General features: G+C 38.1%; 1 protein-coding gene across 9 annotated transcripts in view; it reads right to left on the reverse strand.

Annotated features, from left to right (window-relative positions):
* frmd4a (FERM domain containing 4A) overlaps positions 1-24146 on the reverse strand; it is a 156528-nt gene that overhangs the window by 77231 nt on the left and 55151 nt on the right. For 2 of the 9 annotated variants that reach the window (XM_026927251.3, XM_026927255.3), the window contains exon 1: positions 225-621. The exons of 3 other annotated variants lie outside the window; for them this stretch is intronic. In XM_026927251.3, the coding sequence (XP_026783052.1) occupies positions 225-350 (126 nt within the window). In that variant the 5' untranslated portion in view covers positions 351-621. Of the gene's footprint in view, positions 1-224; positions 622-16685; positions 17186-24146 lie in introns of those variants that run through there. 4 more of the 9 variants (XM_026927253.3, XM_026927252.3, XM_053235201.1 and 1 more) reach the window with 4 other exon arrangements.

The following is a 24146-nucleotide window of genomic DNA, read 5'->3' on the forward strand; positions in this document are numbered from 1 at the left end:
CCTAACAACAACAGCCCAAAGCTGTATTAATTTCCCACATGAAAAAACTTTAGCTTATGGCCAAATGCCAATCTTACTTGTGTAATAATTATAACAGAGTATCGTATTGACAGCATACAGCACATACAGCGTAAGCAGGAAAAAGCATCTTTCATCATGTTGGCGTTCTTTAGACGATCATCTCTGCATACTTACACACACACACCCACGCATGAAGCTCATACCTGGTAGACAGTATTATACAGTAGGTGTGTGTGCCTCAGTCTCCTGAGAGCAGCTGAAGTCAGATCCCAGAACACACTCTGCCCCCCACACACACTCTCCTCTAGACTTAAAAGTACAGCCTCCATAGCTTAGAAACACACACAGGTGTGGAGGACAGGTAATCCCTCTTCAGTGCAGGTGTGTGAGCAGGTAGGGGTCCTCAGGCACCGGTCTCTTCTCCTTTAATGTCCTTCATCATCCCTTCTTTCCTATAAGTGCCCCACGGGAGAACGAAGAAACCTCTACTGTGCAACACTGTAGAGGTTCCTACTAGACTCTCTCCCTCTCCCTCTCTCTCTCTCTCTCTCTCTCTCTCTCTCTCACTCTCTCTCCAACAGCAAGCCTTAATTCCCACAGGAACGGCTCATGGTTGACCCAACACAAACATTCCCACATAGAACGTACCAACTCTCTGTCTCTCACCCCATAACCACCCCCTCCCCCTTTCACCCTCTGATGGTTTGTTTTAAAGCAACAGCCCTGTAGCACACAGTTAGCCCTCACCAACCCAGAGACCAGGAGCTCATCAGGACAGCAGGACATGACTCCTCCCTCCTGCTTGGGTCTGATTCAGCTTACACTCTGTGGCCTAGCCACTGATGAGATCTTTGATACGAGTGTCTCTCTTTTCCCAGTATAGGTCAACCTTGCTGCTTCTTTTCCATGAATTTTGTCAACGTAATGACATCATGCTTATTTCTGAAAGGGATTATGATGTCATTAATGTTCTCATTGCAGTTTATAGTACAGATTCACTTTATATCAAACCCTGATCACACACACACAGTATCTAAGTATAACTTTAAACCCTCCTCTTTGTGTTTCAAGTGTCCACTTGGGTCACTGCTAAGTAGATGTTCGCAATTTTACTAATGAACAAGCTACATACATTCAAAACTTGTGTTTGTACTACTTGCCAAGACCCCCATAGCTCTCTAGTTATCTTTATCAGATATATGTCAGGAGATTTACTGTACAATGTGTTCAAGCAACTTACACATCAGATTGTCATAGCTACTCATTTACAATGGAAATTTGATGCTGATACTTTATTTGCCTTCTGAAAACAGCAGTAACACAAGATCAGCCAACAGCTGACATCACGTAAACAGGAGCTTCAGAGTACTCGGTTCGATCCTAAGCTTGGGTTACTGTCAGTGTGGAGATTTGCATGTTTGCTTGTTCTCCCCGTGTCTATGTGGGTTTCCTCTTAACATTGGTGGCTCTAAACTGGCACTAGGTGTGTATATGTGTATTCATGGTGAATTGTGATAGACTGGCATCACATCCAGAGTTTAGACTTTGGATCTACTGTGACCCTGATCAGCAGAAAGTCATTACTGAAACTGAATGAATTAAGTGAAGTGAAGTGACTTGTGGCCAAGTATGGTGACCCATCCTCAGAATTTGTGCTCTGCATTTAACCCATCCAAGTGCACACACACACACAGTAGTGAACACACACACAGTAGCGAACACACACCTGGAGCAGTGGGCAGCCTTTTTTGCTGCCGCGCCCGGGGAGCAGTTTGGGGGTTCGGTGCCTTGCTCAAGGGTCTCACCTCAGTCGTGGTATTGAGGGTGGGAGAGAGCGCTGGTCATTCATTCCCCCCACCTACAATCCCTGCCGGACCTGAGACTAGAACCCACAACCTTCAGGTTCACCTTTGGGTTGCAAGTCCGACTCTCTATCCATTAGGCCACGACTCAAAGATAGCTTAGATTAGGACAGTCCTAACACTGGAATTTGGAGTAGCCTACTTTATAAACGGGCAATATGTGGTTCCAGCGGGTCCACTGAGTGAGAATAAGTTCTAGTTAACAATATAGGACTAGGGCGAAGCCCACAGCTCCTGTTTCTGCTCAAGCCATGCTCAAACCATATCCAAATATTCATGCACAAAATGCCAAATAAAGTGGAACAAACTCTACAGCAAAGGTTTCCAAAAAGTATGATAATTATAAAAAAAAACCCCTTTTGGAATCTTTTTCCTAGGAATGAAAAGCAGATACAACAGTCATTGTACTGTTTTATTTAAACACGTATTTAAATTTAAATCACAGCTTTAACATGAGCATGAATTATAGTGCTAATAAGACATTATATAGTACTATATTACAGGCACATGCTGCTTATGTGGGTTCTGTTACACTGTACATGTACATGTAAACTGAACATGATCTGTTTTAATACTGATAGCACACAGTTGATTCTGTTTACTGGGCAGTTAAGTTCATGCAGTATGAATGTCAGCAACCACACTGTAGTGGTTTCTGTTGCCTTTTTATCCTAAGTGTGCTGCAATCTAACAGAAAGCCTCAATCAATGAGGAATGAAGATGGCCATTGCCAGCATTCTGTATCTCTAATTAAAAGCACTTCCAGTCTGGAGAGAGATTCATGTTAGACCCTAACGAGAACTTCATTCTTTATCAAAATCACTCAGGGCAAGAGCTTGAACAGCCAAGGAAGTGAATGATGTGTGTTTCTTTAAAGAAAATGTAACCAGGCCTTTTGTAGGCTCAGCTCTGCAAACACACTCCAAGAACAAACTATATGTAATGTAACATCTGCAGAGAAAGACATTGGGCAATTCAGTGAAAACATCACCCCATCTCACGTGAAAAAAGCTAAAAACTAAAACAAATATAAGAGAATATATTCTGAGATCCATTCTAGATTCAGTACCGAGTCACTCTGTGCACTCTGAATAATGTCTAAAGAATGGCTGATGGCTGTGGGAACTGCACACACACACACACACACTCACACACACTATACACACACCCTGCAGTAATCCCTGTTTGGCACTCGCACGTATTGACACGTAGAACCAGGCACTCTTTGCTCCTGCTAGGAGCTAACGAGAGCTATGAACCTGCTAACAGTGTGACCAACAGCACCATTCACGTTGCTTCCCAGCTCCACACTCTCTCAATGCCTATTGATTCACACATTGCAACATGACACCTGGTCACATGTGCATTACAATGAGTAAGTGCTGAAGAGATACTCACCTATGCAGGAGAACGTCCAGACAGGAGCATGGAGGGGAGAGAGAGAGAGAGAGAGAGAGAACAGTAAGCAGATCAGATCTGAAAACAACATTAAAGACAGATCTAATTTTCTAATCGTTACAGGCAAAAATATAGCAGCTGACAATAAATAAGCACAGAAAATGTTAATACCAAACCTCATGCTTAATCCTAAATAGTATTGTGTCTTATGTTAATTTAGTTTTAGGGATGCATCAATACTGATTCTGGTATCGGATAACGCACTGATACATCCTCATTTGCTCTTGTACTCCTAGTATGTGTTGTCATGCTAATAAACAGATGATACAGTATATCAGCAGTCTGGATGTATTTCAAAACCACAGCATCTTCCTACAATACAAGTAAAACATCAAACATATTATGGGTGGCTAACCTGAGCATGCAGAAAAGTATCAGCAGGCGTGGTCATTAAAAATGACCGCAAGATGCCATGGATTGTGTGCACAAAAAGATATTTGCCACGCCAAACAGTGACTTGAGCATGCAGAGAAACCGTCATGTGTGAGAGCAGTTCAGTTCTGCGAGGACTGAGCACTGAGATACACACACGCCCTTTCCCCTTGCTTGCCAGCGTGTACACTATATTTGTTAGTGAAGCAAAATTCATGACACTTTGTACTCATTTTTAATGACCACATTCACTGATACTGCTCTGCGCTATCAAGTCAGGAGCCCTCATGCTCCATATTGAAGATAATGTTAAAACCATAACATCTTAAACATAAAACTTAGTATGAGGACTTCGTTGCTAGAAGCACATAGTAGCAAACAACATAAACAGAGCGAAATAAAATGTTTCATGATGCTCCTGGTTGCTTAATGCAAAATAGGTTACTCATTTCTGTACGAGTATTGTACCTGTATTGACGACTATCAAAATACACTCGGTCTGGTATTGATGCATCCCTATTAAGAGTTATTTACTTTTCTGCCAATTAAAGATGGGGTCACTAATATTTTTAATTCAAGAGCACTTTTTGTAATATGTGATGAGTTCCAGTCTCTATGTCACCTCATGCTCTGTAAACTGGAAAAATAAAATTAAGTGAACCATCTACATCCAGCCAAACAGGAAATGGAGGAGTTTCTATTTGCCTGTCAATCATGTAGACTGTCAGTTCATAAAGCCTCTCTTGCACTAGTATTCAGGTGTTTTAGGGGTGTGGCTTTGTAGAGAGCACACAGTAGAAGCTCTATGTGTTTGAACATTTGGCAACTTCCCTGTCTCTTTCATCTAAAACAATTCTTTAATATCTAAAAATGTGTACAGCTGGTGTTTTGCACGTTGGGCTACAATGAAATGCTCTGAATTCCTGAGCTCTGAGATTCCTTCCTCTCCTCTTCTCTGCTTCCTTGTAGGATACAGTCCTGATTCACTGTTGTTTAGAAAAGTACATTGTTTGTGTGTGTCACTGTGTGTGTGTTTGTGTGTGTGTGTGTCTGTGTGTGAGGGAGAGCAAGAGAGAGAGAGAGAGAAACAAAGGCAGAGACAGTATAGTTTAAATATTTGGAGACTTGGGGATTGTACTGGTGGTTGGTGTGTGCAACGACTCTTGTAAGGGATCCTGGGAAATTTGGTATTCACAGACCTTACACACACACTCACACACATCAAATGTGAACCAAATTAATCACACTGACATGTCTATATAGCAAATGGCACATACTGTACGCTCCATCCACTCAAACATACACAGACTTATATCCTGCATTCTTGTAACTACACACTTTTTCCTAATAGTTACTGAATAATTTAGAATAATACTGTAATGGTTTATAATCCCACTATCCAGGGTCACTCAGAAGCAGATTGGTTCCCTTTTGAGTCTGGTTCCTCTCAAAATTTCTTCTTCATGTAGTCTCAGGGAGTTTTTCCTCATCACCAACATCTCAGTTTACTCATTAGAGATATAACTCTACATCCAGATTTCTGTAAAGCTGCTTTGTGACAGTGTCTATTGTCTTTGTGACAATGCTTTGTAAAAATGCTATACAAACACAAATATTCACAATAGTTACTGAGCAATATGCTTTGAGATGAATAATTGAATAATAAGGTGAGAGTTTAAGGAGTTAAAATGTGGCATTCAAGACATTTTGTATCATATAAATAGCACCTTTTTTAAGTTTAATTACATTTATTGTTAAATTAACACTATCTGTCATTTCCTATCTATTGACCCATTCAATACAAGGGACTTCATTTCAATCGTTTATTACTTTAATAATGAATAATAATAACTATAACATCTAAAACAACATTGACAATGGTTGAGCGTGTTCTCTACTACCATAACATAATTAAAAATCATCATATTAAATTAAAGTCATGGACCTGCAGGCTATGTGTTACAGACTCCTGGGGACCCATAGTGAGATTATTATTATTATTTTTTTTAATTGGCTGGAATAGATGCCAATTGGCATGAATTAGCATTTCTCACTTATCGCTAACACTTAATATTTTTAGCACAAATTAACATTTTATAGTGAGAATGCTGTAATATTTAGTGTTACTGTGCTTCAAGAAACTAACAGATAGAGATAGAGAGTACGTTATTGATCCCCAAGGGCAAATCAGCTATATTGCTGGGGAGGGATGCTCATTTCTCTGACACATTAAGCATGGCTTGATTACTCCCACAAATATCAAACTCGGTTGCAGTTAAATGCTTTTGACCCATGTGTATCATGTCATCTTAAATAGATGTATTTAATAAATAATAAAACACATATCTCTATGAACACTGTCTGTACATGACATATTGGACTCGGGTGTTTTTTGGGAACACACACTCATACATAGGCTTCCTCAATGACACACACACAGTTGTGGAAAAATGAGACAGCAGCAGCTGTGAGCTCAAGAACTGTTTGAAGTGTTTATACGTGTGTGTATGTGTGTGTGCATTTACCTACTTCGCTTTGCATATAGGCTAATCAGCTTCTGCTCCTAATTTCCTCCATGCACATAAATATTAATGAGGATTACAGTATTAAAGCTTAAACCCACAGGAGTGTAGAGGACACACACACACACACACATACACACAACACACATGCGCACACACACATGCTAAATTAGGGAGATGTTTGGCATTTAAATGTCTGCAACACCCAGGGAAATGCAGGGCAGCTACCCGAAATAATCGTGGACACACTCACATCTTCCGACCCACACACCCCACACCCCCGCGTACCATGAATAGACTATTGAAACACTAAGATGAGTCAGTGTGTGTGCGTGCATGTGTGTGTTCTGTGACTGGTCTGTTCCAGTGTGTGTGAAACGCTCCATTCTCTGGTCTTATCTCCCCACACAAAGCCGTGTATGTTCATGTTCATGTCTGAGGGACATTCTTAGGGCGATTCGGGGTGATGCATCCTGTTTTTGGAGGGAACACTCTGACCCCTCAGCACCCCTGACTACGAGCTGGGATTTCTGGGAACACAACAATTTAATTAAATCCATTGCTCACCCAGTTCCAGAGTCGATGCTACAGTTCATGTGCACAGGCTAAAGCTGGATGAGTGCCATAGATTCAGAGCTTAATTTATAATATAATTTTCACTGAAATATATACACAATGATAAAATACATGGTTCACATAAATGTTGACTGACTGCCCCAACAACTGCCCTTAGACTTCCATTATAAGTGAATTCAGATTAAACAAGTTTCTTTATTTAGAACAGGAAAACATTTCTAATAGCTTGTCCATATGCTAGCAATCCAGTGGATGGAATTTAGATTGATTAACATCCGTTTGTCACTAAAATCCTTCATCCTTCTTTTTTCAGTGTTTGTGCGTCCACACTAAACAATCAGGCAATGAAGAGGTGTCACATTTTCGTCAAATAGACAATGAAAAATCTCCTAAAAATCCCGAATTCTGAGGGAATCCTGTTATCACATGACACAAAAACAAAGATGGAGCTGGACCTACTGTGTCTTACCTGACTTGTTTGTGAATTTATACATACAGATAAGGACCACCATCTTTTTTGTAAGTCCAGATGTGGGGATATTTGATAAGATATAAAGGCCCTTATGAATTTGAGGTCCACAGGTTCCACATGCGTAATTTCTGTGTCACTGTTGCTTTTTTTTTAAATCGTAGATTGTTTTTCATTGCTCTATTGTTGGCTATCACTTAAATCATTGTCTGCCTAACGCTATAAGACTTCAGTATAAGGCTTCAGTTGTGATAGCGTATAGAAGAGATAGGATGGCTTATGTTTCACTCGTTTATTGATTCAGATCTCTCAATCTATGCTGTCAATCGGATCCAGCTCCCATCTTGGAAATTGCTTTTGATTCTGAAAATTTTGTTGGAAAAGGCAAATCAGGGATAAAATCAGGATAAGATTTCTGGAGTGTACACCAGGCATAAATGGATGCTTCTGTGTCTTTGAATGTTTTCAGCCAGGGTACAGATTCAACTACTGCTGGACCTTTGAGCAGGGCTCTTAACTCAAATCTTAAATTGTAGTGTGTCTCAGTCACTTTGGATAAAAGTGTATAAATTAGAGATCTCCAGCATATGTTTGTCTTTCTCAAAAAATCCTTTACAAAATAATATGTTTCTATCTTTCTTAAGAGTAGTGCTACCTAATTAATTCAATTCAATTCAATTTTATTTGTATAGTGCTTTTAACAATGGACATTGTCACAAAGCAGCTTTACAGAAATATCTAAAGTCCAGATATAAATTTTAAATTTATAAATTTATCCCTAATGAGCAAGCCAGAGATGATGGTGGCAATGAAAGAGGATATATGAGGAAGAAACCTTGAGAGGAACCACTCAAAATGGAACACATCCTCATCTGGGTGACACTGGATAGTACGATTGTAAATAATTTCCCTCTATAACTGTATACAATATAGTCAAAAAGTGCAATTAGGTAAGAGTAATATGCTACCAACTAGCCACAAAGGACAAGCGACTAATCAGGCAAGCACTGATGATGATAACAGAGCTGGTATTACACACTCGGAATTAAGGGTACTTTTCCTTGTCACTGGGGTAGTACCATCCAGTGTACATGTTTTGTACCTTTAGTATGTACCCTTCACCAGGAAAAGTGAATAGATAATTGGTATAACTGGTCCTTAAGGACCACTGATGTACCTTTAGAGCTTTACTCTAAAAGCTAATTAATTTTAACTTCCCAGGTAAAAGATGAGGAAAAGTACAGTTTAGTACCTTTATTTCTGAGAGTGTAGCAGGAGCCCTAATGTTACTGATAAGATTGCCCAAACCTTCCCTTTTTCATTCATTAATATCTACAAGAATATTATGTTAGTTGTGTTTTTTTATAATAGTAAAATCTATCCACAGTACAATATAGTGTATATTAAGTATGAAAAGTGGTTAACATAGTACTAGAATAATTTACATAAACTTTAGATATAACACATGTAACAAAATAACAAGTGTGTACAGCAGTGTACAGTTATGTACAAGAATTCCTGGCAAATACACGTGACAGACGATTACGAAATGTGTTTGTCTATGTACTGGAGTGAAAAAGAGAGAGCTCAGACAGGGGGTACAAGTTGGTACTTACTAATACCAAGCAAAGGGGCTCAGTTCTCTCAGAATGAATGGCATTATTGTGTGCTTAATGAGCATTCAAATTAATCCCGCAACTAAAATCTGGCACAAAAACCCCTCGAACAGTAATTTACTAATTAGTCTTTGCAGATAGGGCTGATTCTCCACTATTCAGACTGGAAAAAACCCTGCATGGTATGGGAGTTTGAATACTGAGTCACTTCTTTGGTTCCCTCAATCCAAAAATGAGACACAAATCACAAGGTGAGCTCCCTCTGCTGGTTCCACCATATCCTCCTCTGGGATTAACCGGTGCTTTCATCAGCGCGTGTGTGTTTAAGTGTTGGTATTAACCGGTGCTTTCATCATTGTGTGTGTTTGTGTGTAGAGTACCACCTGAAAGATCACAAGAGGCTACAGGGGATGTCTGATGTGGGGGAATTTATTAGAAAAATAAAAAATAAAACAAAACTCACTGAAGGTTATGTCTAGGAGTGTTAAATTAGTGTAGATTGGAGAATAAAATGGGCAGTCATAAGGATTCCTAGAGGAAGTCACATGGAAATGGTTTTAAAACACTGTACGCTTTAAATTCTACAGTGTGATAAATTCAAGGACATACTTTTTTTTGGACAAAACAAGCTTTCTGAAAGCAACTCACATACATAATATACATACATAGTACAGACATAATAGACATGTATTAGATAGCCTCCAAAATGGAAAATCTGAAGCACACTCCCACACCAACGCATAAGTTCACATGATCACACATCACAAATGACCAGGTCTCTAATGAGGAAGTGACATTATAGTTCAATTTAATGAGTCTCAATTAGCATTCTGTCTCTCTCTCTGTCCTTCCACTGCAACAATGAGTCTCCAGGGAGAGGTCGAGCACAGCAGCAGGCATGGAGGCTGTTCCCTACCACACTGCTCTGTGTGTGTGTGTGTGTGTGTGTGTGTGTGTGTGTGAGTGTGTGTGAGATTCTCCTTCCTTAGCCAAAGGAGCCATGGATTAAACTTTATGCAAAAGGCCATCAACTGGATGAGGTAACGCTGTATTGCAACATGTATATCCCATACTGGATAAAGCAGCCTCAGAAACCATGCAGAGAGAGGTAACAGAAACAAGGCACATGTGAAAGAGTGAAACAATGGATGAGACTTCATAATAGAGGGTTAAATATACTGAAGAATAAACAAATGTACAGTACTGAGTGGGTGATGAAGTTAGTGAAGAATTATGGTGTGAGCTGTGCGAACTTTTTTTTCAAATTCCGATTTGACTTACATGTTTTCACACGTTTCATAAGTTGGATACACATCATAACTGATAGTGGTCATGTGACTGTTATGAGAACATCAGAATCCATGTGCTTCTTTTGAAATCACACTGTGCACTATGAACTAGTGTGAACATCACAGTCGTCCCTTTATGAAAAAACTATACTTAAGTATACTAAAGTTGGAAAGTAAATCATAAATAACTACATAAGAAATATGTCTCATAACCATATTGTAGATCTAAAATTAAAGTAATAGGTCACTAAGCACCTCACTTGTAGGATTTTATAGAGAGTCTGTTACGTTTTGTCAATGAAAGTGGCCTAGAACAGCATACTGACACAGATAGAGGCAATTTCACTGACATGACAGAAGACCAACCACAGGCCTGCATATTTACTCACCACTAACTGCTTTAAACTGAACTCTTTAATAAGGTTTAAAGGTGGGATTCTGTGAGCCTTTTTTCAATCCAGTGTTAATATCTTGCTCACTCACATGCTAAATTAGGGAGCTCACTGTGTTGCGCTTTTTACAAATTAGTTCTTCTGTGGAAATGCCTATATATGAAAGTGCGAAGACTGTATTCTTCAAGATTCTGAAGCTTGTGGCCAGAAAAGTGTAGAGATACTTTTAGGCCTGTGGGCAGAGCATCAGAATCTGTGACAACTTGACATCTAGTGCTCTTATACAGGGACATAGTTATTAAAAAATTGGAAACAGTTTGATTGTGCTTGAGTTAGTATAAAACTGGAATTAGAGTTCTTTCATTTGAAATTGTTTTCTTTTGCACACATTTACAATGTCATAGATGTGTTTTTCAACTTTACTGAAAGCTTTATTTAAGACTTTATTTAAAAAAATATATTGAATAAGTCGAGTTAATGACTATATAATTGGATAATTTTAGTAAACGTGGAAAAAACGTACTACACATGAATGATTTTTTCTTCTATAAAGCCAGGTCATTGTCCAAAGTCTTAAATAATGAATATATAAGTAAATTGATGACTGTCAGTAAATGTTGCAATACATTAAAAGCCCTGCATCTAGTCTATTGTTTGCCTGCTTGTCCTGATCATGATCAGATGACAAGCCACCAGTCTACGTCTGGAACAAATAATCAATTTTGTCAGTGCTGCAATGATGGATTGTCTTCATGGATCATTGTTCATGATGCATGTGGATCGTTATGTGATTTGGAAAATGTGGGCAGAGGACTGTTCACACTAAGGACAGATATGGGTCACATGTTAGAGTGAAATAAGAGCAGATTTGCGCAAAACAGTGGCTTGCAATATGAACGTAGCCACAGAGAGGAAGAGTGAGGGGGAGGCAACCCTCTGTTTCTGCCTGATCAAGCACAACATGTCTGTGTTACATGGTCTGGCCACTACATTTTACACAGTCTGTAACACAACCTGTCAACATGAACATGTCATGCAAACCTAAACTGCTATGCTGAAAGCAATACATTTTGAGTTTAAACAATTCTGTATTGTACACCACCACAGTATAATGTTTTCCAGCTTCCACTCTACATATGCACGTGCTCCATACTGCTATTTCCTCTTTGCCCAGTACAGCTCAAGCAGTCAATCATAATAGCCTGGGGACAAAAACTATTGGACATAGACTATACCAGCATGCACAGGATGCAGCTGAGCCTAATCCATCCACCATAAAAGATGGAAAATGAGGGACAAGGGGAAGACAAAAAAGAAAGAGGGATGAGCGAGATGCAAACAAAGGCGGTAGGATGGAAGAGGGAAGGATTTGGTAATCAGGGACAGAGAATAGCCCGTGCTCATTTGATTAAATCTCTTTGTCTGCTGATAGTGATAATGATGTCTTCTCGTTCGTTGCTTCACCCCCACAGCTCATCTCTCAGCCTCGGAGAAAAGCCTGAAATTACTGCAGCATTTCAAAGAAGCCAATCATCCAGACACAGCATGAGAGCCACACGGCACACACTACGGCCGCAAATCCTTCACTCTGACCCACACGGCACATTCCTGCACTGAGCTAAGCATTCATTTAATGCTCATTTCAGCATTTAGCATATGAAGAAGTGCTGCACGATGGGATAAAAAAAAACTCCCAGATCGCTGAGATATAACAAGCAATGATGGATATAACAGTAATATTAAAAGCAGCCATTGGTACCTGCAGAGAGGAGAGAGCACTACCTCTGTGTGAGACAGATTCATATGATTTTACTCATTAGAGAGGAGGAACTTATCTCAGAGTGAGAGAAGGAAGAGGCAGAAATGAGACATTACAATGAGAATTACAAGGACTTTTATTCATAGTTCAGATCTTTCAGTATTCTAGAGGAGTTCCTGGAAATCTATCTTCATACAGAATTTATTTCCAGGCTTAATCCAACAGACTGACGGATGTTCGAGTAAAATTATATTTGTATTCAGAGTATCATAGTAGTAGGTGAGGATATAGTATTAGCACTAGTGAAAGTAATATAGTTGTCTTCTTGTATTAACCCTTTAAACTTCTCAGGGGATCCAGAATAACTCTTAGAACTGCATGCCTTTTTTTATTAGTTTCATTTATTCACTTAATTACTAAATAATTAATAGTTAATAACTAAACAATATGCTGAGATTTTAATTAGGGGTTAATGTTTGTAGCAGTAGTATAACTACTAGTAGTAGTGGTTGTTGTAAACATCATGTAGTAGTGGTTTTAGTTGTAATAGTATAGTAGTTATTATGGTAATAGTGGTGCTAGTGATTGTTATAGTGGTAATCATAATAACGTAATAGTTTTAGTTTTGGTATGAGTAGTATTATTTGTAGTAGTAGTATTTGTGGTAATAATTGTGCTAATGATTGTAGTAATAATAATAATAGCACTAGTGGTTTTAGTTGTAGTAGTTGTAGTATTAGTAATATTAGTTGTATTATTAGTATTTGTGGTAATATCTTTGCTAATGATTGTTATAGTGGCATTAATAATAGCAGATGTGGTTTTAATTGTACTATGAGTAGTATTAATACTTGTAATAGTAATATTTATGGTAATATTTATACTGGTGATCATCATAGTTGATAATAATAGTAGTAGTAGTGGTTTTAGTTGTAATATTGCCTTAGAATATAATCCTGCAAATATAGCAATAGTACTTTATTAGCAATAACTCTTGTAATATTTGTAAAAGTATACAGTTAGTGCATATAGTATCCAGTGGTTCTTCTAGAAGTAGTAATAGTAGTACTGAAGATTATAGTATCAGTAGTAGTTATAATAGTAATAATGGTTTTAGTTATAGTTATATTAGATGTAGCTGTAATGCAGTAGCAGTATAATTATTAGTAGTACTAGTCAGAGTAGTTGTATGGTATAGTTGCTATTCCAATGCTATTCCACCATCGGTGGATAAAAACATCATCTCCTTTATAACTGCGCATATGTATCATTGAATATCAGTATCACTGTAGTTACTGAGTAATTCATGTTGAATAATATGCTTTAACATGAATAATTGAATAATAACTGAATTATTACTACTCATTACTACTGGAAAATGTAATTAAACTAATAAATCATTACTGCCATTAATGGCCAAGATTGAATAATACTAATAGTGGTGGTGGTTACAGCTGTAGTTATTGTATTTGGCATAAATATTTAATTGTAGTATATAATTAGTGTTCATAGTATATATTGGCAGTTGTACCAGCACTAATACCAGTGCTACTGAATTATTATTATTATTATTATTATTATTATTATTATTATTATTAGTAGTAGTAGTAGTAGTAGTAATGGTAATATATTAGTCCTAGTAAAAGCGACGGTGACAATACTAGTAATAATAGTAGTAGTACTAGTAATGGTAATAGAAATGCTAATTAGTACGAATAAAACTGAGAGTGACAGTGGTAGTAGTAGTAATAGTAGTGATATTATTAGTCGTAAAAGTGTCAGTAACAGTGGTAGTCAAAGTTGTAATAAAAGCAGGAGTATTAAAAGTATAGTAATATTAAAAGTAGTGATTATAAGTAGTAAGGGTGATAGTAATTTTAATACCAGTAATGATATTGATAGCAACAGTAGGTATTATAGTAACATTCATAGGAATTGTATTATTGGTTATGGTAGGAAAATAAGGAAAAACACCACACATCATCTAGTTCCAGCACACATATGACAAACTGCAATACACGCCTTTTCTGCATGGAGCATCCCTCACATTCAGGTTCAGCAGCGATACTAACAGCATTTGCCAAATTAGTCCAAGCAGGGCAGCCATGGTGTTGCTGAGCTTTCAATACATGAACACACTAAATCTGCCACTAATGTAATTTGCTATCAGAAGAGACTATAAGCACGCACACACACACACACACACACACACATGAATGTGTGAACTCAAATAAACTGTGCTCAAATGCCCTGACCAGGTCATGCTGTGACCGTGCATTAGGGGAAGTGCTCTCCTACCGAGAGAGATTAGAAATGAACAGACCACTACATGCTACTATCATAAATACACAATGGCACGTACTACTATAATATTGTCCATCATAAAGGAAACAGTAAGAGCCAATGCTGAATCTAAAACTGTTTCAGATTCAGATATTCAGAGAGTGTGTGTCTGTCTGCTGCTGCATGATATTATATATTATATCACTAAACTTTGTGAACAAGGTTGTCAGAAACGTCCTGCCTCAGGCCAGAGAGAGAGAGAGAGACAGAAAGGAAGAGGAGGAGAACACAGCAGGGGATGAGTACTGGTAATGTGCATGAGGAAATCCTCTGATCAATAATTCATACTGCTGTAATTACACACATCTGCCTTCGAGAAAAACAGAGAGAAAGAAAGGAGAGGCAGTGCTGTTACACATTACTGTCAAGTATTTCAGCTATCCTTTTATTGTCGCAATGTGTGGGAGAAGGAACTCAATTACAGCAACATAATGTGATACTAACAATTCAGTACTAATAAGGAAGCAGACAGTTAAGAAAAGCTGAATTTCCCATATAACATAAACTTATAAGGCAAAGTATATAACTGTATATAAGTATAACTGTGGTTAAGGGAATACTATTGCATTTGTGCATACTGTATGTGTGATTAAACCTGTTTTTTTATTTCCCTGTAATGAGAAAAAACAGAAAACTTGTTTACTCACAAATAATGAGAGTCTAAGGGCAGCTGTAGGAAAAGTCAGTAAACTATATTAGATGTAGCTGTAATGCGGTAGCAGTATAATGAAAGTCTAAGGGCAGCTGTAGGAAAAGTCAGTAAACCCATATTTATACATATGAAACAAATTTATTTTTGTAGAATTATTACTTGAATTCATGAACTTATATTTGTAATATTAATATTCATACTTTCAGAGATGGGACTACTTTTTCAGAGAAGGATTTGGGATAACTACCACAAAACAAACTTTTTCCTGCATTGCTCCTGTGTTGAAAAGTTTAATAAAACTAAAAAGAGCAGGTTTTGTAAGACCTTCTGTCCCACCCAAAGAGTGAAACTAATGAACTTAATTCATGATATACTGTATAATCACATATGTTAAACATTTACTAACTGAATTCAACATCTGTCCCTAGACTACCGTTATAAATGACCTCATAGTAAAGATATTTTCTGTTCCTTTTCTCAGTACAGGGAAACATTTAGAAATTCTTGTCAGTAGTAATTACACCTACAACCACAGATACATTAGGCTGAAAAAAGTGCTGGAGTATTCCTTTAATGACAGTTATTTTAGTACAACGCGCAGGTGTTTGAATAACGATTTCTTAAACTTCCTTCGAAAAAAATCTGGCTTAATGGAAAAGTGACGAGTTGCTCATGTGAGTATGGATTGAGGAAAATAATTCACATAACTTAGCAGGTAGCAGCCTGTCCTGCCTTTGATGACTGACTGACACCTTGAGGTCATTTCATACGGAAGACGCTTAATTATGCCAAATGAAAGTGAAATTTCAGACATCAGGCATGCATAAGCAGAAAAAAAATCCTAATAGCCATCTATAATCATAAATCATTATAATGAGAATTTTATCGGCTACTTATGGAGCGGCTTTATGCTGGAGTACTGCTGTCATTACCATCTCTACACCTGCTATATTTAGAAACGCAGACTCTTTTATCCTCTTATGAACTCGATCTCTCTGAGAAATAAAGGTACCAAATTGTACTTTTCCTTGTCACATTTAGTATGTATCTTTTACCTGCGAATAGGGGCATGTGTTGTACCTTTAATTAGCTTTTAGAAAGAAGGTACTGGTCCTTAAGGTCCAGATGTCTACCTTAAATAATTATTCATGATTTCAAGTGAAAGAAAAGATGTACCCTTCATGGTACCATGTCAGTGACAAAGAAAAGCACAGTCTGGTCCTATGATTATTTCTGAGTGTATACTTAAACACACATATAGGCACAAAGGCATGCAAAGTCCAGTCCCACTGTATCCTCTACAGTATCTCTCTGTTTGTTTCCCTCTCTTTCTCCATATCTCTCTTCTTCTTACCCGTTCTTCGCTGTTCCTCCGGAGAGTACCCACAGGCAGTTTGAAGAGCAGCCTGCGGCTCCTGCTAGGCGTTACAGCCGCCTGGACCACCATGCTCCCTGGCTGACTGAGAGAGTGTGTGCCACGAGCCGAGTGTGTCTGCTGTCCCAGAGCAGACAGACGCTCTCGGTCTGTCCTCCTCTCCGTCTCCACGGCTCCCTTCTTTTCCAGACTGATGCTCTCGTTCCTCTTCTCTATATCACTGTGTAAATTCCGTCTTGCATGTTCCGTCTAATCTTTCATTCTTTTATCTATCTTCCCTGTAAGCCTGCAGTGTGTTTGCCTCTCTGACTCACTCAGCCCATTCTCTGACAGCTCCACTGCTTTCTTTATGAGGTATGTGTGTCTTTCTTTCTGAGTAAGTGCGTGAGAGCAGGAGGGAGGGAGGGACGCTCTTCTCTCTTTCGCTCCCTCTCTCTCTCTCACTCCCTCTTTCTCTGTAAGTAGCAGAATAGCTCCTGGGTAGAGAGCAATGAATACGTCAGCTCCTCTGGTCAGGCTCAATCCAGGTCACTGGATTAATATGAGCATGCATGCCCAGAGCAAGTCATGTGACCAGGCACGAGGATCTGTTTGTGTGTATGCATGTATGAAAGAACTCCAGCCCTTTGTTCATACAATTTATGAATATATACAATAATGTATGTGTTTGTGTATGTGTGTGAAAGGAAGTGTGTGTGCATGTGTGTGTATTGTGTGTGTATGTGCTGCACAATGACCGAGCTCGCTCTCAAACAGAATATTTGACGTTTCGCCATCTGGTGCTCAGATTAGCTGTAAATCACATGGCTGCTTTTACCAAGCTGTCCACACATACACACACACACACACACACACGCACACACACACAAAGAGAAAATACCCCTAAGCTGCCAACAAGATTACACTAGGGATAACTGTGTGTGTGTATATGTGTGTGTGTGTGTGTGTGTGTATGGTGAGGTAATGAACGGAAGACATATTAAAAAACAAGAACAAAAACTATATTCTCATGGTACACACCCACTCATTACTTATGAACATGATTGAACTGAAGTGCTTATTAATCAGATTATGTGAAAACAGCAGAGCTACTTAATGCTGCATGTTATTTAAGATTCCAGACTTAAGCTGGCTTTACACTGAATGATTTACTGCCACACAGCATTGTTGTTGTCACAGACAAAAATCACACATTGTAAAAGAATTCTTTGTTCATGTGTTGAGATTGGAGGTCTCCTGTGACATTCTGAGCCACAGATGCAAAAAGCTTTGGCAGTGTCAGAATATTTTTAATAAAAATCTCAGAGTGGTTCCCGAGTGACACAACAAAAAAGCTTTCGCTCTATCGTTAGGACATCACAACGATGCCAAGTCAAGCATGTGTTAGCCGTCATTCTCCCTGGTTGGTAGCTGTCATGTGATAAAAGTTAACTATAATCACACAAAAGAAATACAAAGAAAGGAGCGAGACTGTGTTGTAGGACATCCAGCTTTCCATAATACAGCAACATCATACAATAAACCTTAAACATCCATGTAGGTTATAGTTAAAATGTAGGTTATGGTTAAAAGTTGAGATAAGACTATATCATTACTAGCTGGAGTTTAAAGTTTAAATACGATACTGAACTGTACTATAGCACATCAAGTAGTTGAACCTGACCCGTCTATTAAATAAAGATGCTATTAAGTGGTTTACAGACATTTTTAGAAATATTTTTGGACAGAAATATGACAAGCTGACCAAAGAAATTGATAGATAGACCCATGATGAGATTCTCAAACAATGAAAAAAGGTGATCCATGATACTCTGTCATATAGTAAATCCTAAATGTTAAAAAAAATGCCTTCAGGACTGATTTATTTTAAAAAACCAAATATTTCTTCAAAATTATGCACATACTTCAGATGTGTACAAGGACATTTTAACCATTTTATTGGAGCCAAAGAGTTCCTGAACTTTCCACCTATAGAACCCATATTTTATTTTAATTGTCTATAGATTATGGTTGACATTTTATATAGGCATAATATTGTTTATAATGTTGGTTTCACCACTGTAACTAAATTAGAAAATCAGAGACCCCCTGGATAGGCTTCACAGACCTCTCTGGGTCCCTGGACCTCACTTTTAACTTTTAAGAGTTTAAGCCCCTTAAATACAGTACTGAATAAAATCAAATATAAAATAGTCAAACCGAAGTGTATGAATCTGTCTGTGAAATAAAACAATTTTAATTTCATCCAAACCTATAAAAAGACCCACGATGACAGCGATTTCTTCTACATATGGTCACATTTATGGTCAAGGAGCCAGAATAGCTGGTGGAATATCTATCTTTCGACAATAATAAATCCACACAAAACATTTGCACCATTGTATATTTAGGAGATGACTGTACTATCTGAATAATTTACTATCTGTGGTTTGTAAATCTCTTAACAAAACTACTTGAACATAAATCTGTTGTATATTGAACTACAACCAGTCAAACCCTGGAGTATGAACCTGTCTATTATTAAATACAGCTTTAGAAAGGTTAATCTCTCTCTCTCTCTCTCTCTCTCTCTCTCTCTCCCTCTCTCTTTTTTTTTAAATAAACCATAGAGACAAAACATGAAGGAAAGGTGGAGATATAATTGGACCAAAATGAGCTAGTGATGATGATCAGGCATCGTGCTATGTACAGTTATATTTAACATTTCTAATAAAATCATATGAAGAAAGGAGCCAGCATATTGCACATCCGGCTTTCCGTAATAACCCTCCAATTATACAGTAAATCTTAAACATCTACACAACGGCATGGTTAGGAGGAGACAAAAGACTAACTGGGGAGTTTGGTACATCTGACACACACTACAATGAAATCCCCCCACCACCACCAGCCTGAATTCATCTCTTATTAGTCATCAGAGCCTTGTGCATGTGTGTAAGTGTGTGTGTTAGAGAGAGGGAAGAAGCTGGCTGTCACCTCTTGTCTATCATCTTAAGAACAGCCTAAAATAAGCAGAAAGGAAATAAGAGAAAGAGATAAGCCGTGCCTCCTCCAGTATCCACTAATCATTTATTTAGTTGCTGGCTGAATTTGGAATATTAAAGTTGTGCTATTTTTAGCCTTGACACATCGTGCTGCGAGTCATTCTAGATTTTGGAGATGACTCTGCTTAGAAAGCGGATTCCTGATTCCCTTTTCTGGGTCAAACTGAGAGACGGTGGCTGGTACACTCATTCTGACTTCTGCTGTTCGGACAAGGATGTGGTACTTTCTACTGTTATTTTTTAACATTGGATTTCCTACCATAACCAGAATGTCTGGGAGCTGAAACACACCCACCCACACGCACACACATTTCAGCTAATAGACTTGGGCACATGGTTCTCAAAACTCCTGTGTACTGCAGTAAATTAACCTGTCACACACTTGCAGTTTGGTTAAATGAACTTATGTTTTCCAACCAACACAGTACCCCCAAGAGTCGCTCAATGCTCACAACACAAAAAGGGGAGAGATGGAGGGGAGAGGGAGGTCGATCGAGAGAGAGAGAGAGACGCGTACTGTAGGCGATAGTGTGGACTAATTGAGTCAGAACAATGGCTGTAGCTGAACTGTTTTAATGGAGAACTGGAGCTCTGAGACCCAGAGACCTCTCCTATTCACACTACACTCATAGCTCATGCCTAAGTGTGTGTGTGTGTGTGTGTGTGTGTGTGTGTGTGTGTTTAGACTCGACACTTTATGTTGGACACTCAGCCACAGGCTGACATCCATAATGAAGTTTCATAAATTAGCATATCTATTGCAAAAGACTCAGTGTGTGAAAAAGGCATTAGGAAAAGACACAATGTAATGCCCAGAGCCTGTGTGTTCCTATACTGAGTAATTGCACACACATTTGATACACATTAGTCATATTGGGTGGAGTACAAATTCATGCTGGCTATGATAAACAGAGCAGGGGGGACAGTGAGAGACCATGGAGCAACCATGAATAATTTACTGGCTGCACATTTGTGAACAACAGTTAAACCCAAGTGTGTGTACATGTCTGTTAAAGTACCTGTGAATGTGTCATTTTCTTTTCTTACAGTTCCCAAATCACTTGTTAGCTGTTTCTCCTAAGTTCTAAATAAAAAATACTTGGAGAAACAACTCAATTTTAAGCAAACACTATTATTTTAAGTTAAAAAAACCCAAAAACAACTACATATATATATAAAAAATAAATGTAACATTTAGAAAGAAATGTATACAGGGGCATTAACGTCAGTATTTACATTTGTCTTAGAAACAAATTTCAGCTGTAAGCCTTTTAAATCTATACAACAATAAATTATTGAACTAAATTGAAACTCCAAAATATTTTTTCACCAACACTGGGATATTGGTCATGCATCAGAAGTTATCACAACTTATTTGCAGCACCTTTGAAGAATATCAGCTTTCTGTTATAATCATATGTTGCATATCAATGTATCAAACGTTCACTGGGATGTTCTGTATGCCATTCTCTGCACTGACATTATTATAAAAATTTTCAGCCTAAAATCTTTATGCTTTTTGAAAAGACCCACGTTACTGTTCTCCGTTACAACGTGACTCGCAACTGTGTTTGCAGAGAAGAGCAAAACTTAGACATGAAGTTGGCAATACACAATAAGTTTAGAAAAGAGATGAAGTTATTTATTACACATTGATCTTATTTAAACAGAGTAATCGAGTGAATGTTTTATACATTGATATTGATATTCATATAGAGGATGTTGCATGTGAACTTATCAGGTGTTGCAAATAAGTTGCATGTGAACTTTTTTTTTTTTTTTCAGTGAGTCTGGAACTACACCCTATTCACTACATCATGCACTATTCTAGGAGCCATCTTGTAGTCATGTCCATCAGGAGAGTGAAGAAATCCAGTGCAGTCATGAAATCCCACAAATAGTCTACCCGAGCAGGCGAACACCTATAAAAATAATAAAAATGTTCTATTTTTGTAAGGAATGGTAAGTAGCGTACCATTTCAGACACAGGGCATGTCATCCTCTAATAATTTGCATATGGGATGGTTCAATGCATTAAGCCCAGTTTGTGAAATCACAAACTGAGCTATTACTTAGCTAATACTATTTTATTTTTAATGATTTAATTTAAAAACTGTCTGAAATTTTATTTGTCTGAAAACAGTCCCGGTTTTGAACAAAAACGAAACTATTTAAATCATTTCACCATTCTGACAATTTAAAAACCTAATTTTTGAATTCAGTTGTACTTTAAATAAAGCTGTTAAGTTACTAATGGACTTAGAAAGGAAAAATGTTTTTAAAGAAGGTGAAGATATTTTTAGACCAAAATATGGCAAGTATGAACATGGAAACTCTAATGAATAGCACCACAATGAGAGAGAAAACAGGGAGTTCCCTTTTGGCCAATTGCAAACATTCTACAAAAGGAGTTATTTAATAATCAAAGCACATTGCTATCTGAGTCTACAGTGAATACACGGTCTATTATACTGAACATAACAGCACGCACTCAAACACACTCACAAAGAGAGAGAGAGAGAGAGAGAGAGAGAGAGAGAGAGATGTGCTTACACTCATTCATATTTCCAGTAAACAGACGTTGAACAAGCTGCTGTTCCTGCTTAATAACAGAACTGAATACTTGCATTATGAGGTTGACCCACAAAAAGAACACCTTTAGTCTATTCCATAAGAGCACACACACACACACACACACACACACACACACACACACACACACCCTTTCCTCTACCACCACAGTAACAATGGCTGGCTTTTCAAATACATGCGCGCACAATAGATAGCACTTTGAATACAGCAGGGACACCACGATGCTGCCAAGCGCTGAACTCGAACACACAAAGACACACAGGCACACTGTTTCTGTGTGTGTGTGTGTGTGTGTGTGTGTGTAATGGATGGGTAATAAAATAGAGTCATGGTCAGAGCTGGCCTTTAGTCCTCGCTGCTGCTCCCATGGCGACAAGTGACAAACTGCAGTCGATGCCCTGTGCCACTCAGCACGCACACACACACACACACACACACACACACACACACCCACACACACACACAGTAGAAATCTCTGAATCTTTTGATCTTTGAAAGTTTCAAGTCCATTCAGCTAAATTGTTCAGACTGACTGATTTGTTCTGGAGGACTTTAATCCCTAACAACTGACTGAGTGAAGAAGCTAAAGAAGGGAGGGTAGTTCAGGCATTCACACAACTTTAAATATAACTTTCTTAACAGATGATTAGAAAAACACTGACACACACTGCTAATTCCACTTTGGACATGTCGTCTCAGATCTGCATATGTACGGAAAAATTAAAGCTTTGTAGTTGCAGGAACATGCTCTCACATTCCTAACTTAGTGGAACATTAGCAAACAATTTTATTCCCTAGGAAAAACTACTTCTGTGGTATCTGTTGTTTTAGGCTAATATAGTACTAGCTAGCTGGAGCTAGCATACTCGATAACTTGATGAAGTGTAATATATCTGCATATTAGCATAACATTATTAAATGCATTGACTTCCATATAGTAGAGTTGATGGTAAAGGTATAACATAGTAAACTGACAAATCCAAACAGTGGGCTTCTTTCGCTTAGGGCTATGACGTATTTTTGTTTTTGAAATAGCACCAATCTTGCGTCTCCAGAAGCATTGTTTACATTCGGCAGTACAGCGAGACAGCAATAACTAACATTTGTTCTTTTTAGTCTACAATAAAGTCATAGTGACGGGATAATGTTATCTTGGGTGTTCATTTCTATTAATAGGTATTTTCTTACCTTCATATTTGTTTAGGTATGATGAAGCACACAGTCTGATGCCTTTCTCCAGTTTACTAAAAGAAGCTTTGCAAATGTTCTTACATATATTATGAATGTTATTGACATTTATTTTCAGGAGCTCCTGCAGACATCGTGTGTAAAAGAGTGCCATTGCCATTACAGTGGACAAGCCGGAAGCACAATGCCGTTTTGATTATAATGCGGAAGTGTTTGTGCAAGTAGCCCTCTGGCTCGAATGATTCCTCGGACCGATCTTATGGCATGTGTGGTCCGACATTTCTTCACTTCCCCGCTCACAACTAGAACCTACCTGCTATTTGTTCCCATTTATTGTTTGACACACAAATGAAATGAAAAATGAAAAAAAAGATAACCTTGGTTTCATATTATCCTGTTGTATACAACATCTCATTAAATGCATATTGAGTATGTATGTTATGAAGGAAAATAAAGCAGGAAGGAAGAAAGGAGCAGAGATTGTCCGTGCCTCTAGTGAGTGTTGCTAGTACAGCTAGCTTGCTTTGCTAATCTGCAACAAGTTAGTATGAAGCCTAGCATGTAGCATGTCAATCAAACAACCAGTTTTCACACTGATAATTAGCTTCATATACTG

The sequence above is a fragment of the Pangasianodon hypophthalmus genome, chromosome 6 (genome assembly GCF_027358585.1).
Source record: "Pangasianodon hypophthalmus isolate fPanHyp1 chromosome 6, fPanHyp1.pri, whole genome shotgun sequence".
Lineage (NCBI taxonomy): Eukaryota > Metazoa > Chordata > Actinopteri > Siluriformes > Pangasiidae > Pangasianodon > Pangasianodon hypophthalmus.